Here is a 17,121-nt window from a genome sequence, read left to right as displayed (position 1 = left end):
GCTCCTTGAGGAAATATTCTGGCCAACAGCACTGGCCAAGGGACGCATATTTGACAGCGGATTTGTCAGGGGGGGACGGGTGACAGGAATGGGAGCAAAAGCCTACTTTTCGTGACATTTAAACCCCATTCTGCTCCTGCCACAAGTGGGGCTAGTCTTTAACCTGTAAGGACTTCATCAGGCAAATACCCTAAAAAGAAAGAAAGATAAGACTCCCGCCCCCCGAAAAGTATCGGCAACACTGGCCACAAGGTCAGGTCTGCCTGGCCTGTCACGCTGGCCAGTTTTCCTCTACCGAGGGTTTTACGACTGGCAGAACGAGCTCAGGGCCGCAGCGCGCGCTCACGCGCCTGCGCTGGAGGGTCCAAAGCCCCAACGCTGGCGCGTCGCGCCTGCCCGCACAGCCTTTCCCGCGCAGGCTTACGCACTCCCCAGTGCGCAGGCGCAGATGGAACCAGTGGACAGGCAGCCTTCCATTGCCGTGCGGAGAGGGCCCGGTGGTATGGCGGCGGGCCCCCTACGCGGTCTAGCAGTGGCCGGTGGAGGCGAGAGTAGTGACAGTGAGGATGACGGCTGGGAGATTGGGTATCTCGACCGGAAATCTCAGGTAGTAAAGGAGGCCTTGTCTTGGCCGCACCTGGATCGGCCTTCCCTGGCCATGAAACGTCTTACTTCCTTGCCTGTGTTTCCCTAAGTTTTTTTTCCAGCGTGAATACAGGCTTTTGGACTCCAGACAAACTCGCAGTTTCCCTCTCATTTCCTTACTGTGTTTTCCATCATATACGCCTTTTTAGGTTGTCAATATGGCTCTTCTGGGTTTGAACCCGTCATTACCCATTCCCTTTAAAGATGCCTTTTTAGTTATGAATTAGACACAAATTCTGTATTTTGCCTCCGCCTGCTCAATCCCTAAAATGATGTACCTAAAACCAATCATTATTGTTTCCCAATGCGGTGGGAATGAAAATATGTATAACAAGAATTTTTTTTTTTAATTTTCTGTGTTCTTAGAAATTAAAAGGACCGTTACCAGTTGAAGAAAGGCAGGAAACATTTAAGAAGGCTTTGACCACAGGCAATATTTCATTGGTCGAGGAGCTCCTAGATTCTGGTGAGAGTCAAGGGATGGTTTCAAACCTCGCACAGTTGTTTCAATGCACAGGGATTCCGTGTTTTAAAAGATATGAGTTGGTTTTATAATGGAAGCACAGTGAATGTTAGTCATATCAAGTGTCCTGCATATCTTACTTGACTCTGAGTTCTCTCTGCCTTATTTTTTCCTCTGATACAAATTTGGAATGCTACTGATTACCTTCCATCAGTTCTTCCACTTCCTTCGAAAGGTCTACTCTGACTAATCCTGCCGTGCTTTGATAATCTTGACTCACTTTTCTCAACATTTATCTGACTATAATTTTGATTGTGAGTTTCTCAAGAGTTGTTCCCAGTTATGTGCATTTTAGTTATAGTCTTTGCATGTGCTGGTTGTGTCATTGTGTGAATGAGAACAAAGGAGGAATGTATCTGGATACCTTTTCCCGCCTATGGCCTGTTCAGTGTGCTTCTTTGGGAAAGTCATTTTAAACCTCCAGAGCATCTGTTTCTTTATAAAACATCATAATTATGTCTTGGGTCCCATGACGTTTTTCTGTTTGCTAAATATTTTTTTAAATTACCTTGACATGGTAGTGTGAATTGTTGATATTGACTGAAATTAATCAAAGGAGTAATAAGCATCCACTGTCTGCTTGTAAATACAAAACATTCCCACACAAAATTGTATATAGCAAAATGTTTTTCTTCTATGCTAGAGATGCATGGTTTAATGGAAAGTGAATCATTTGGGAAACAGTACAGTTCTGGGTTTGATTACTAGCCTGCTACTTGGCTCTGTAATCCTGACCAAGTTAGGAAAACTTCTAAGCTTCAGTGTCCCCATTTTCAAAAGCAAGATGCATTGGATCAAAGGGTTTTTATTTTGGGGGGAGGAGAGATTAAAATGAGAGAATATATTCAAGTCTTAGAACATATAGGCATTATATAAATATTAACTGTTGTAACAAGTAAGGATTGTGTGACTTTATGGACAATGGAACTTGAGCTTGAGTTCATAGGTAAAGAATTAAATAAAATTTGAATAATTGAAAGAGGTCTAATACTAGAATATGAATACATGCAGGAGTGTGCATAATGTTGGATGGGATGGAATAGGCAGAAATTTCTTTTAGAAAAGAGAGCTTGTCTTGGGTAGTGGGACTAGATACAGTGAAGTGATGGAGTCTCTTGAAAGGACTTGAAAAGAGCCTTCTGGTAAAGTATTGTGTCAACCTTCTAAAATTTGTCTTTAATTACAAAAAATTTTAAGTTCCTTCTAACAAACCAATAACAAATAGGTTTAAGTAGAAAAACACCTTTGTCCCCACTTTAACCCCCACTATCCTTGAAGTCTCACTTTAACGTGTAACTCCTATTTTAGTATCTCCTGATTTCCTCCCAGAGGTCATCATTTAACACTTGAAAAAATATTTTTAATTTTTTGCCAAAGTCATACATATTTCCGTACTAGTTGGAAATCTTAATAAAAAAATGAAAGCTCCTTTTGAGTCAGCCATTTTTAGTAGTCCAACAATACCTCTGGTTTTTGCTTTTCTGCTATGCACTAACATTTTCAGTTCTCTTTAAATTATTAAGTATTTTGGACACTCAAAAATGTATGGAGACTTACCTTTCTCCTCCTGGAAATTAGCATTCTCCTATAGTTGATATTTTTTATTCCTATGCATGTCTTTATACATTTACCATATGTGTATATATCCACAAACAATATAGTGTTATTTTGAATCATTTTTTTTTTTTAGCTATATAAAAATATCTTGTCAGTTCTTTTAAACTTATCTTTTTGCATTTATGCTTAGAACATCATGTGTTTAATAATTTACTTTTTTGAGTTTAGGGGTGATGATTACTAAGAATTTTTATACTAAAATGCCACATTTGCTTATCTTTATCTTCACATCTTTTCCTTTTTAATTTTGCTGTCACAGTTTGAGCAGTAATATCAATAAGGAAAGAATAATTTTCTCTGATATTATTCATATGCTTTCAGTTGCAGCAGTTTAAAGAGAAAGATTTGTTAGAGAAGACAAGTTGGGACAGCAGTATATTGTTTATAGAATACTTAGTTTTCTGATGTTTTCTCCAAGGAATTATCATGTACCTTATATCAATTAAACAACTGGGAATTTGACAAATAATCTTTCAGCACTTTAATGTTCCTACAGAAAAATACTGAGTCTTCAGAGAAATAAAGTGAGTCCTCCCTAACAAGTTTGCTTTCCTTCAGTGATATGACCTTTTGCAGATGAAATACTTTATAGCCAGACTATAAAACCTGTCAAATATAAGGTATTAAGGGAAGGCTGTATTCAGTGATTTTTCATATGCAAGTTTTCCTTCTTTGAAATGCAAAGATGTTCTATTTTCTTTCTTTTCTTAAAATTAGCAGATATTTCTTAGGTTCAAGAGAGAGTTCACCATTTAAATATTGATCTCTTCATATAGCAAAGGCTTTACATAAGTTTAATGGGTTATGTTCACTGCCTCATTATAACTTTGTCTTTGTGTCATATCTTCTATGCTCCTCCCTAGTCTTAGATCCAAACCTAGATTAGTTCACCAGTTTTTTTATGTGACTAAACCAATCAGTGCTATTGGGGAAAATTAGATGACTTCACGGATTTGTACCATTAATGATTGATTTGAGGGTTTTAAGGGCATCTGGCTCTCTCTCATCCTTTCTTAACAGTTATCATCCATCTCTTCCTATCTCACTCTGGATGGTGGCTATCTAAAACTTTATCCTACTTCTCAGGCCTGATATCTCATCTGTGCTTCTTCTTACTCTAGCTTATTGTTTCATTCATTTGTCCAAAGCAAACTTGATAGTTATTTTCTTTTTCTTATGTCATTGTTTATTTTTAATGCCAGAACAGTATTCCTGATGCAATTTTAATATTTCATTAAGGCATTAACTTTCATATTATGAGCTGTATCCAAGGTTTTAATGTTTTTTTAATTAGCTTATTTTTTATTGGAAGATAATTGCTTTATAGAATTTTGTTTTTTGTCAAATCTCAACATGAATCAGTCATAGGTATACATATATCCTCTCCCTTTTGAATCCCCCTCCCATCTCTCCACATCCCACCCCCCTAGGTTGATACAGAGCACCTGTTTGAGTTTCCTGAGCCATACAGCAAATTCCCGTTGGCTATCTATTTTATATATGGTAATATAAGTTTCCATGTTACTCTTTTCATACATCTCACCCTCTCCTCCCCTCTCCCCATGCCCATAAGTCTTATCCTCTATGTCTTTCTCCACTGGTGCCCTGTAAATAAATTCTTCAGTACCATTTTTCTATATTCTGTATGTATGTGTTAGAATATGATATTTATCGTCTTTCTGACTTACTTCACTCTGTATAATAGGTTCTAGGTTCATCTACTTCATTAGAACTGACTCAAATGTGTCCCTTTTTATGGCTGAGTAATATTCCATTGTGTGTATTAACTACAACTTTTTTATCCATTCATCTGTCGATGGACATCTAGGCTGCTTCCATGTTCTAGCTATTGTAAATAGTGCTGCAATGAAAAATGGAATACATGTGTCTTTTTCAATTTTGGTTTCCTCAGGGTATATGCCTAGGAGTGGGATGGGTTGGTCATATGGTGATTTTATTCCTAGTTTTTTAAGGAATCTCCATACCGTCTTCTGTAGTGACTGTATCACTTTACATTCTGACCAACAGTGCAAGAGCATTCCCTTTTCTCCACATCCTCTCCAGAATTTATTGTTTGTAGACTTTGATGATGACCATTCTGATCTGTGTGAGGTGATATCTCATTGTAGTTTTGATTTGCGTTTCTCTAATAATGAGAGACATTGAGCATCTTTTCATGTGTTTGTAAGCCATCTGTATGTCTTCTTTGCAGAAATGTCTGTTTAAGTCTTTTTCCCACTTTTTGATTGGGTTGTTTGGTTCTCTGGCATTGAGTTGTATGAGCTGATGTATATTTTGGAAATTAATCCTTTGTCAGTTGTTTCATTTACTATTATTTTCTCCCATTCAAAGAGTTGTCTTTTCACCTTGTTTATAGTTTCCTTTGCTGTGCAAAAGTTTTTAAGTTTAATCAGGTCCCACATGTTTACTTTTGTTTTTATTTCCATTACTCTAGGAGGTGAGTCATAGAGGATCTTTCTTTAATTTATGTCATCAAGTGTTCTGCCTATGTTGTCCTCTAAGAGTTTTATAGTTTCTGATCTTACATTTAGGTCTTTAATCCATTTTGAGTTTATCTTTTTGTATGGTGTTAGGAGGTGTTCTAATTTCATTCTTTTACATGTAGCTGTCCAGTTTTCCCAGCACCATTTATTGAAGAGGCTATCTTTGCCCCATTGTATACTCTTGCCTCCTTTGTCAAAAATAAGGTAGTCATAGGTGCATGGGTTTATTTTGGGGCTTTCTATCTTGTTCCATTGGTCTATATTTCTGTTTTTGTGCCAGTACCATACTGTCTTGATGACTGTAGCTTTGTAGTATAATCTGATGTCAGGAAGGTTGATTTCCTCCAGCTCCATTTTTCTTTCTCAAGACTGCTTTGGCTATTCGGGGTCTTTTGTGTTTCCATATGAATTGTGAAATTTTTTGTTCTAGTTCTGTGAAAAATGTCATTGGTAATTTGATAGGGATCATGTTGAATCTGTAGATTGTATTTAATAGTATAGTCATTTTCACAATATTGATTCTTCCTACCCAGGAATGTGGAATATCTTTCCATCTATTTATGTCATCTTTGATTTCTTTCAGTAGTGTCTTATAATTTTCTGTGTACAGTTCTTTTGTCTCCTTAGGTAAGTTTATTCCTAGATATTTTATTCTTTTTGTTGCAGTGGTGAATGGGATTGATTCTTAATTTCCCTTTCTGATTTTTCATTGTTAGTATATATAAATAGAAGTGATTTCTGTGTATTGATTTTGTATCCTGCAACTTTGCTAAGTTCACTGATTAGCTCTAGTAATTTTCTCATATTATCTTCAGGGTTTTCAATGTACAGTATCATGTCATCTTCAAACAGTGAGAGCTTTACTTCTTTTCTGATTTGGATTCCTTTTATTTCTTTTTCTTCTCTGATGGCTATAGCTAGGACTTCCAGAACTATGTTGAATAATAGTGATGAAAGTGGATACCCTTGTCTTGTACCTGATCTTAGGGGGAATGCTTTCAGTTTTTCACCATTGAGAATGTTTGCTGTAGGCTTATCATATATGGCCTTTACTATGTTGAGGTAGGTTCCTTTTGTGCCCATTTTTTGAAGAGTTTTAATCATAAATGGGTGCTGAATTTTGTCAAAGGCTTTTTCTGCATCTGTTGAGATTATTATATGATTTTTATCTTTCAGCTTGTTAATATGGTGTATCACATTGATTGATTTGCATATATTGAAGAATCCTTGCATCCCTGGAATAAACCCAGCTTGATCATGGTGTATGAGCTTTTTGATGTGTTGCTGAATTCTATTTGCTAAAATTTTGTTGAGGAGTTTTGCATCTGTGTTCATCAGTGATATTGGCCTGTAGTTTTCTATTTTTGTGTTGTCTTTGTCTGTTTTTGGTATCAGGGTAATGGTGGCCTCATAGAATGAGTTTGGAAGTGTTCCTTCCTGTGCAATTTTTTGAAAGAATTTTAGAAGGATAGGCATTAGCACTTCTCTAAGTGTTTGGTAGAATTCTCTTGTGAAGCCATCTGCTCCTGGGCTTTTGATTTTTGGAAGATTTTTTATCACACTTCAATTTCAGTGCTTGTAATTGGGTTGTTCATAATTTCTATTTCTTCCTGGTTCAGTCTTGGAAGATTGAACTTTTCTAAGAATCTGTCCATTTCTTCCAGGTTATGCATTTTATTGCCTTATACTTGTTCATAATACTCTCCTATAATCCTTTGTATTTCTGCATTGTCTGTTGTAACCTCTCCTTTTTCATTTCTAATTTTGTTGGTTTGATTCTTCTCTCTCTTTTTCTTGTTGAGTCTGGCTAAAGGTTTGTCAATTTGGTTTATCGTTTCAAAGAACCAGCTTTTGGTTTTATTAATCTTTACTATTGTTTCTTTCATTTCTTTTTCATTTATTTCTGCTTGGATCTTTATGATTTATTTCTTTCTACTAATTTTGGGGGTCTTTTTTTCTTCTTTTTCTAGTTGTTTTAGGTGCAAAGTTAGGTTGTCTATTTGACGGTTTTTCTTTGTTTGTTTGTTTCTTGAGGTAGGATTGTATTACTTTAAACTTCTTACAACTGCTTTTGCTGCATCCCATAGGTTTTGAGTTGTCGTGTTTTCATTGTTATTTGTTTCGAGAAATTTTTTGATTTCCCTTTTTATTTCTTCAGTAACCTGTTGGTTATTTAGAAATGTCTTGTTTAATCGCCATGTGTTTATGTTTCTTACAGTTTTTTTCTTGTAATTAATATCTAGTTTCATAGCGTTACGGTTGGAGATGTTTGATATGATTCAAATTTTCTTAAATTTACTGAGGTTTGATTTGTGACCCAAGATGTGGTCTATCCTGGAGAATGTTCTATGTGCACTTGAAAAGAAGGTGTATTCTTCTGCTTTTGGATAGAATGTCCTGAGATATCAATGAGATCCAGCTCATCTAATGTATCATTTAAGACTTGCATTTCCTTATTAATTTTCTGTTTTGATGATCTGTCCATTGGTGTGAGTGGGGTGTTTAAGTCTCCTACTATTATTGTGTTACTGTCAGTTTCTCCTTTTATGTCTGTTAGTGTTTGTCTTATGTATTGAGGTGCTCCTATGATGGGTGCATAGGTATTTACAATTGTTATGTCTGCCTCTTGGATTGATCCCTTAATCATTAGGCAATGTCCTTCCTTATGTCTTGTAGTATTCTTTATTTTAAGGTCTATTTTGTCTGGTATGAGGATTGCTACTCCAGCTTTCTTTTGCCTCCCATTTGTATGGAATATATTTTTCTGTCCTCTCACTTTCAGTCTATATGTGTCTTGAGGTCTGAAGTGGGTTTCTTGTAGACAGCATATATATAGGTCTTGTTTTTGTATCTATTCAGCCAGTCTGTGTCTTTTGGTTGGAGCATTAATCCATTTACATTTAAAGTAATTATTGATATATATGTTCCTATTGCCATTTTCTTTAATTGTTTGGGTTTGATTTTGTATATCTTTTTCCTCTCTTGTTTTTCTTGACTATATGCTGCTAAGTCGCTTCAGTCGTGTCTGACTCTGTGTGACCCATAGACGGCAGCCCACCAGACTCCCCCATCCCTGGGATTCTCCAGGCAAGAATACTGGAGTGGGTTGCGACTATATAAGTCCCTTTAACATTTGTTGTAAAGCTGGTTTGGTGGTACTGAATTCTCTTAAGTTTTGCTGGTCTGAAAAGCTTTTTATTTCTCAATCAATTTTGAATGAGATCCTTGCCAGGTACAGTAATCTTGGTTGTAGATTTTTCCCTCTCAGTACTTTAAATATATCCTGCCATTCTCTTCTGGCCTGCAGAGTTTCTGCTGAAAGATCAGCTGTTAAATGTATGGTGTTTCCCTTGTATGTTACTTTTTGCTTTTCCCTTGCTACTTTTAATATTCTTTCTTTGTGCTTAATCTCTGTTAATTTGATTAGTATGTGTCTTGCGTGTTTCTCCTTGGGTTTATCCTGTATGGGACTTTGTGCCTTTTGAACTTGATTATTTCCTTTTCCATGTTGGGGAAATTTTCGACTATAATCTCTTCAAAATTTTTCTCATACCTTTTATTTTTCTTTTCTTCTTCCGGGCCCCCATAATTCAAATGTTGGTGCGTTTGATATTGTCCCATAGGTCCTCACTTTTTTTTCATTGTTTTTACTTTATTCTGCTCTTCAGAAGTTATTTCCACCACTTTATCTTCCAGCTCACTGATTCGTTCTTCTACTTCAGATATTCTGCTATTCATTCCTTTTAGGGTATTTTTAATTTCTGTAATTGTGTTTTTTGTCTCTGTATGTTTATTCTTTAATTCTTCTAGGTCTTTGTTAATTGATTCTTGCATTTTCTCCATTATGTTTTCAAGGTTTTTGACCATCTTTACTATCATCATTCTGAATTCTTTTTCAGATAGTTTGCCTATTTCCTCTTCATTTATTTGGACTTATGTGTTTATAGTTTGTTCCTTCATTTGTGTAATATTTCTCTGTCATTTCATTGTTTTTTTTTTAACTTACTGTGTTTGAGGTCTCCTTTTCCCAGGCTTCAAGGCTGAATTCTTTCTTCCTTTTGTTTTCTGCCCTCCTAAGGTCGGTCCAGTGGTTTGTGTAAGCTTGTATAGGGTGAGATTTGTGCTGAGTTTTTTTGTTTGTTTTTCCTTTGATGGCCATGGATGAGTTAGGTGGTAATCCGGTTTGCTGATGATTGGGTTTGTATTTTTGTTTTGTTTGTTGTTTGGATGAGGTGTCCTACACAGGGTGGTTGGGTGATGCCAGCTGTTATATTCAAATAGTTTCCTTTGTGTGAGTTCTCACTATTTGATACTCCATAGAGTTAGTTCTCTGGTAGTCTAGGGTCGTGGAGTCAGTGCTCCTACTCCAAAGACTCAGGGCTTGATCTGTGAAAAGTTCTGCTCCATAGTTTAAATTCTGTTCTTGGGCCTTCTCAAGAGTCTTTTGACCTCTTAGCTCTGCTTCTTTCTGTGTTGTTTCCACTTATGATAGGTTCTCAGTTAGATGGACAAAAGGCTTCTGACAGCACTAGACTCATGTCCCATCCTCTGAGCAACCCCAGCCAAAAAAAGTACCCCTTCCTCAAAAGTTTCAAGCAAAGAATCTGATATTGTCTATTTATTCTTTTTTAACACTTCTCTTCCTCAAAGTAATTTTACATTCCACTAACCGTGCCTTTGAACTATCCTTTTGTATTCCTTCTTTTTCTCAACTGCCCTTGCTCTGACTTTTGCTTGGACTTGAAACCTCATTACCAGGTCTCCCTGCCTCCTATCCCACTCTCAGCAGTGGTACCTAAATTGTCTTCTTATAATACAATTGTAATAATGTGAGTCTCTGAATCACAAAGTACAGTCTACATTTCTTAACAGAGCTTTCATAATCAAACCCTAACCTACCTTTTTAGCCTCATATTTGGCCAGTAACCCATGGTTAAATTCTGCATTCAGAAGGAAGTTAAGAGAGTTTTAATAAGGAGTATTTTTGATATTTGCCACCATAGACATGTGTGATAATATTCTAACTAAAAAGACATGTATACATCTGTGAAACTTCCCAACTGCCCTAGAAAGGAAAAGGTAGCATGTAAAAACCTGTCCTAATATAGATAACATATTGTATGAAAAAAAGCCTTCCTGGTAGCTCAGTGGTAAAGAATCCACCCACTAATGCAGGAGATGTGGGAGACGTGGGTTCAATCTCTGGTCAGGAAGATCCCCTGCAGAAGGAAATGGCAACTCACTCCATATTCTTTCCTGGAAAATCCCACGGACAGAGGACCCTGGCAGGCTACAGTCTATGGGGTTGCAAAGAGTCAGAAACCACTGAGCAGCTGAACAACAAATATATGAAAAATATATCTGACAGATCCAGTCTCTTGAAATATAGTGACATGGAAGTGAACTATCGAGAAAGTGAAGTTAGCTATTTTATTATTGGAGAAGGCAATGGCAACCCACTCTAGTACTCTTGCCTGGAGAATCCCATGGACGGAGGAGCCTGGTAGGCTACAGTCCATGGGGTTGCTAAGAGTCGGACATGACTGATTCACATATAATTATTTTCTATTTTTCTTAAGCCATTACTACCAAGAAATGCCCTTCCATTGTGAAGTACTTGGTGTATGTCACTGTGTGCAGTGCTTTTAACATATTAATGTGACATGGATTTGTTTGTTTTGGTGAAGGACTTTTAAAAGCTTGTTTTTGTGTTAATAGGCATCAGTGTAGATACCAGCTTTCAGTATGGTTGGACTTCCCTTATGTATGCTGCTAGTGTTTCCAATGTAGAACTGGTTCGGGTCCTTCTGGACAGAGGTGCTAATGCAAGCTTTGATAAGGGTAAGATGTTTTAAATATTTAAAATATGTGAACATTTACTTTGTATACTTCTCTATTTAGAAACCAAATTACATTCTCTTTGGGGTAGTGATAAATACTTTTTCCATGCTCTATTTTCATATATTCACTTCAAATTAAAACTTGGCTCTTAAAAAATCATAATAAGGGTAAAATGAGGTAACTGATTATTTTTACTGTGATTTTCTTGATCCCCAAGCAACTATTATGCAAAGTGAAAGAAACTTAAAGGAGTTTTTAAAAAATATCTTCCTGTTAGTTACATAAACAGAAAACCAAATTAGAAACCATAGATATTTTGAAAAACCCTTCCAAAGAGGTAGATTCCATTTATATTACCATTATAACTGATTATGTTATTAATTTGTACCTTTAAAATCTGTGCTAGAGAGTTTTGGTTATTTTTATGGTAAAACACAGTGAAAGAAAACATTGAAAAACTGGTAATTTAGTGGAAAATTGCTTGAAAATCAGTCTTTTGAATTTAGAACTCAATTCTGAGTTATATCATTTAAAAATTGTTTAAAAGATAATTATTAAGTCCATTTCTTTGTTATTAAATAATTTCTATTTATTATTGCTTTGAATAAGAGTATATGTGCAAATCCTATTTAATTATATTGAATAACTATTTTTACATGTTTACAATAGACAGATTTACTTTTTAATTCAGATATAGTTTTCATATTAACTTTGTACTGCATTTGATATTTGTAAGATCATTTCTATTCTGTTTTCTCATATATATATTTTATATAATTTCATGTCTTAGCAATAGTTCTATGTTTAATCTGTTGCTGTGGTAGGTTTTTCTTTTTATTATGTCATTTAAAATATCACTAAATGAAAGCTATACTTAAATTTTTGAAACTGTAAAATGTTCTGCCCAAAAAATTGATCAGTAGTTTTCTTTCTTTGCTTTTTGTAAACAGAGAATACCTTACAGTTATAAAACATATTTTGCCCAGCATGTCTTCATAAATTATTTTGTGTATCTCACAGGCCCACTCAGGTAGAGGGCAGACATTAGCTTCTCAACTGTAAGTTAAATCTACTAAGAGACTAAGATATCACTGGAGTCATAGTTTATCAGTGACGGAACTGGGACCAGAATCTAGATTTCTATGTTTGGTCAATAATGAACCACAAATATAAACCATGGCTGGCATGACTTAGTTTAAGTTCCCCAGTTCTTACTTGAGAATTATTTTTTGTCTTTTAATTAACCCTGATCTCCACTGATGCCATAGGAGGCAACGGAAGAAGAGTTTTAGGAAATGGAATGAGCTGAGAGAGACCAAGTACGCAAGGACTAAAAAGAAACCAATAGGTGTAGCAGTTAGGACATCTTCAGTAGGAGGGTTTGGGCGTAAGCCAGATATCAGTGAGTTGTTAAATGAGTGAGAAGAAAAGAAGTGAAATCAGAGAATATCAGTCATTGTTTTTTATCCATGTGTTCAAGGCAAATTTTAATCAAGCAAAAACTGTTCAGTTCCAGGTGGTAAATCTGCACAGAGCCCATGCTCTGAACCACTTTCCTATCCTCTTGAAGAAATGAGAATAGGGAAAGGAAATTAATAAATGAATTGTAAATATACTTTGGAAATTGTTCATCACTCATCTCATTTTCAGGTGAAGGAATACAAAATTACCTATTAAGAACAAGAGATTTGGGAATAAGTTACAGAAGTTTAAGAATGCAATAAATATTTAGAATGTTTTGAATGATAAAAGAAGTCAGCTAGTTACAATTTCTGATGTGTGTGGGGTTTTCCTCACTTTTCCTTTCATTATAGATAAGCAAACTGTTTTGATTACTGCATGTTCTGCTCGTGGCTCAGAGGAAAAGATCTTGAAGTGTATAGAGCTACTACTTTCAAGAAATGCTGATCCAAATGTCGCTTGTAGGTAAGAATCTTACTGTTTGTTCAAAAATGATGAAGATGTACTTTTCTTTGATTATTAGTCTTTTCTTTGTTAAACATTTGACAGCATGATTTTTTAAAAATCATAACCAATGTGTGTTTACTTGGCCATATAACTGATGAATGAAAATAGGTCATAAGGTCATGATTCCAATTGTATAAGTGTGTCAAAGGACAGGTATATCATCAAAAGTAGTCTTTCCTATTTTAATTTTAGAAGAATGTCCTAAGAAGGTGAAGTGAGCGGAAGAAAGACAATTATTAACTGTATCACTTTCCTTTGAATTACACACTCAAAAGAATATGATAATTGAGCTATAATAGTAAAGCCTCTTCGGAGAAGGCGATGGCACCCCACTCCAGTACTCTTGCCTGGAAAATCCATGGACAGAGGAGCCTGGTAGGCTGTAGTCCATGGGGTCGCTAAAAGTCGGACACGACTGAGCAACTTCACTTTCACTTTTCACTTTCATGCATTGGAGAAGGAAATGGCAACCCACTCCAGTGTTCTTGCCTGGAGAATCCCAGGGACGGCGGAGCCTGGTGGGCTGCCGTCTACGGGGTCTCACAGAGTTGGACACGACTGACACGACTTAGCAGCAGCGGTAGTAAAGCCTCTTAGCGTTCTCTTTATAAACACTTATCAACAGAAGTCTGTTTCAGTGTGTAAAGTAGCATAGAAGCCCTTTTGTATTCTGTAGATATAATGAAAATGACAGAGTCTTAGTCTGTATATAATATGAAAAAAAGAAAAAGAGAATTTTACCTGTATTACAGACAGGAAGATAATTCTAGATCTTAAAATGGAAGTGATTCACTAGTCAAATGTACCACTTGGTTCTAATTGCACTAAAGGTGAAGAGAAGAATAAAAATTAGGACAAAACTATTGAGTTCCCTTTGTTGTTCAGTCACTCAGTCCTGTTGGTTTGCAACCCCATGAATTGTAGCATGCCAGGCTTCCCTATCTTTCACCATCTCCTGGAGTTTGCTCAGACTCATATCCATTGAGCCAGTGATGCTGTCCAAGCATCTTATCCTCTGTTGCCCCCTTCTCCTCCTGACTTCAATCATTCCCAGTATCAGAGTTAGCTCTGCGCATCAGGTGGCCACAGTATTAGAGCTTCAGCTTCAGCCTCAGTCCTTCCAATGAATAGTCACGGTTGATTTCATTTAGGATTGACTGCTTTGATCTCCTTGCAGTTCAAAGGACTCTCAAGTCTTCCCTAGCACCACAGTTCGAAGGCATCAGTTCTTCGGTGCTCAGCCTTCTTTATTATCCAGCTCTCATGTCCATACATGACTACTAGAAAAACCGTAACTTTGACCAATATGGACCTTTGTCAGGAAGTAATGTCTCTGCTTTTTAATATGCTATGTAGATTTGTCATTGCTTTTCTTCAGAGGAGCAAGCAAGTCTTTAATTTCATGACTAGTAACCGTTAACACTGATTTTGGAGCCCAAGAAAATAGTCAGCTACTGTTTCCATTGTTTCCCTGTCTATTTGCCATGAAGTGATGGGACCAGATGCCATGATCTTAGTTTTCTAAATGTTGAGTTTTAAGCCAGCTCTTTCATGCTCCTCTTTCACCTTCATCAAGAGGCTCTTTAGTTCCTCTTCGCTTTCTGCCATAAGGGTGGTATCATCTGCATATCTGAGCTTATTGATATTTCTCCCAGCATTCTTGATTCCAGCTGGTGTTTCATCCAGCCCAGCATTTCTCATAATGTACTCTGCATATAAGTTAAATAAGCAGGGTGACAATATACAGCCTTGATGTACTTCTTTCCCAATTTGGAACCAGTCTGTTGTTCCATGTCCGGTTCTAACTGTTGCTTCTTGACCTACATACAGATTTCTCAGGAGGCAAGTCAGGTGGTCTGGTATTCTCACTTCTATAAGAATCCTCCACAGTTTGTTATGATCTACATAGTCAAAGGCTTTAGCATATTCAATGAAGCAGAAGTAGATGTTTTTCTGGAATTCTCTAGCTTTTTCTGTGATCCAGCAGATGTTTGTAATTTGACCTCTGGTTCCTCTGTCTTTTCTAAATCCTGCTTGTTGCTTTTCTAAATCCTACGATTGAAGCCTAGCTTGAAGGATTTTGAGTATTATTACTTTGCTAGCATGTGAAATGAGCTCAGTTGTACAGTAGTTTGAACATTCTTTGGCATTGCCCTTCTTTGGTACTGGAATGAAAACTGACCTTTTCCAGTCCTGTGACCATGGCAAAGTTTTGCTGGAATTTTGAGTGGAGCACTTTCATAGCATCATCTTTAAGAATTGCTCAGCTGGAATTCTATCACCTCCACTCTCTTTGTTCATAGTGATGTATCCTAAGGCCCACATGACTTCACACTCCAGGATGTCTGGCAGTGGGTCAGTGATAACCACTTTACCATCGTGGTTATCCAGGTCATTAAGATCTTTTTTTGTATAGTTCTATCTATTCTTGTCACCTCTTCTTAATATCTTCTGCTTCTGTTAGGTCCTTAGTGTTTCTGTCCTTTATTTTGCCCATCTTTACATGGAATATTCCCTTTGTATCTCTAATTTTCTTGAAGAGATCTCTACTCTTTCCCATTCTATTGTCTTCCTCTATTTCTTTGCATTGTTCACTTAAAAGGATTTCTTATCTCTCCTTGCCGTTGTCTGGAACTCTGCATTCAGATTGGTATATCTTTCCTTTTCTCCTTTGCTTTTTGCTTCTCTTCTTTTCTCAGCTATTTGTAAGGCCTCCTCAGACAACCATTTTGTCTTTTTGTATTTATTTTTCTTGGGGATGGTTTTGATCACTGCCTCCTGTACACTGTCATGAACCTCTGTCCATAGTTCTTCAGGTACTCTGTCTATCATATCTAATCCCTTGAATCTATTTGTCACTTCCACTGTATAATCATAAGGGATTTGATTTAGGTCATACCTGAATGGCCTTGTGGTTTTCCCTACTTTCTTCAATTTAAGTCTGAATTTTGTAATAAGAAGTTCATGATCTGAGCCACAGTCATGTCCCAGTCTTGTTTTTGCTGGCTGCATAGAGCTTCTCCATCTTCGGCTACAAGGAATATAATGAATCTGATTTTGGTATTGACAGCTGGTGATGTCCACATGTACAGTTGTCTGTTGTGATGTTGGAAGAGGGTATGTGCTATGACTTGGGGGTTCTCTTGCTAAAACTCTGTTAGGCTTTCCCCTGCTTCATTTTGTACTCCAAGCCCAAACTTGCCTTGTTTCTCTAGGTATGTCTTGACATCCTGCTTTTGCATTTCAGATGATGAAAAGGACATCATCTTTTTGTGTGTTTTTGTTGTTAATTCTAGAAGGTCCTGTAAGTCTTCATAGGACCATTCAACTTTAGCTCTTTCACCATTAGTGGTTGGAGCATAGACTTGAATTACCGTGATGTTGAATGATTTGCCTTGGAAACTAACCAGGATCATTCTGTTGTTTTTGAGCTTGTACCCATGTACTGCATTTCGAACTCTTTTGTTGACTGTGAGGGCTACTCCATTTCTTCTCAGGGATTCTTGCCCACAGTAGTAGATATAATGATCATCTGAATTAAATTTGCCCATTCCAGTCCATGTTAGTTCACTGATTCCTAAAAGGTCGATGTTCACTCTTGCCATCTCCTGTTTGACCACTTCCAATTTATCTTGATTCATGGACCTAACATTCCAGGTTCTTATGTAGTGTTCTTTATAGCATCAGACTTGACTTTCACCATCAGACACATCCACAGCTGAGCGTTGTTTCCACTTTGGCTCAGCCTCTTCATTCCTTCTGGAGCTATTTCTCTGCTTTTCTCCAGTAGCATATTAGACACCTTCCAACCTGGGGAGCTCATTTCTCAATGTCATGTCTTTTTGCCTTTTCATACTGTTCATGCAGTTCTCAAGGCAACAAGGCTGAAGTGGTTTGTCATTGCCTTCGCCAGTGGACCACATTTTGTCGGAACTCTCCACCATGACCCATCCATCTTGGGTGGCCCTAAACAGCATGACTCATAGTTTCATTGAGTTGGGCAAGGTTGTGGTCCGTGTGATC

At 36.9% G+C, this 17,121-nt stretch overlaps 1 protein-coding gene across 1 annotated transcript in view; it reads left to right on the top strand.

Moving 5' to 3' along the window:
* The first annotated feature begins 449 nt into the window (after positions 1-449).
* Positions 450-17,121, top strand: part of ASZ1 (ankyrin repeat, SAM and basic leucine zipper domain containing 1) — a 75,872-nt gene continuing 59,200 nt past the window's right edge. The window contains exons 1-4 of the mRNA XM_027539611.1: positions 450-607; positions 1,012-1,111; positions 11,008-11,130; positions 12,945-13,056. Coding sequence (XP_027395412.1) covers positions 503-607; positions 1,012-1,111; positions 11,008-11,130; positions 12,945-13,056 — 440 coding nt within the window. The 5' untranslated portion in view covers positions 450-502. The remainder of the gene's footprint in view (positions 608-1,011; positions 1,112-11,007; positions 11,131-12,944; positions 13,057-17,121) is intronic.

Source organism: Bos indicus x Bos taurus, chromosome 4 (genome assembly GCF_003369695.1).
Source record: "Bos indicus x Bos taurus breed Angus x Brahman F1 hybrid chromosome 4, Bos_hybrid_MaternalHap_v2.0, whole genome shotgun sequence".
Lineage (NCBI taxonomy): Eukaryota > Metazoa > Chordata > Mammalia > Artiodactyla > Bovidae > Bos > Bos indicus x Bos taurus.
This window is presented reverse-complemented; position numbering and strand designations above follow the sequence as displayed.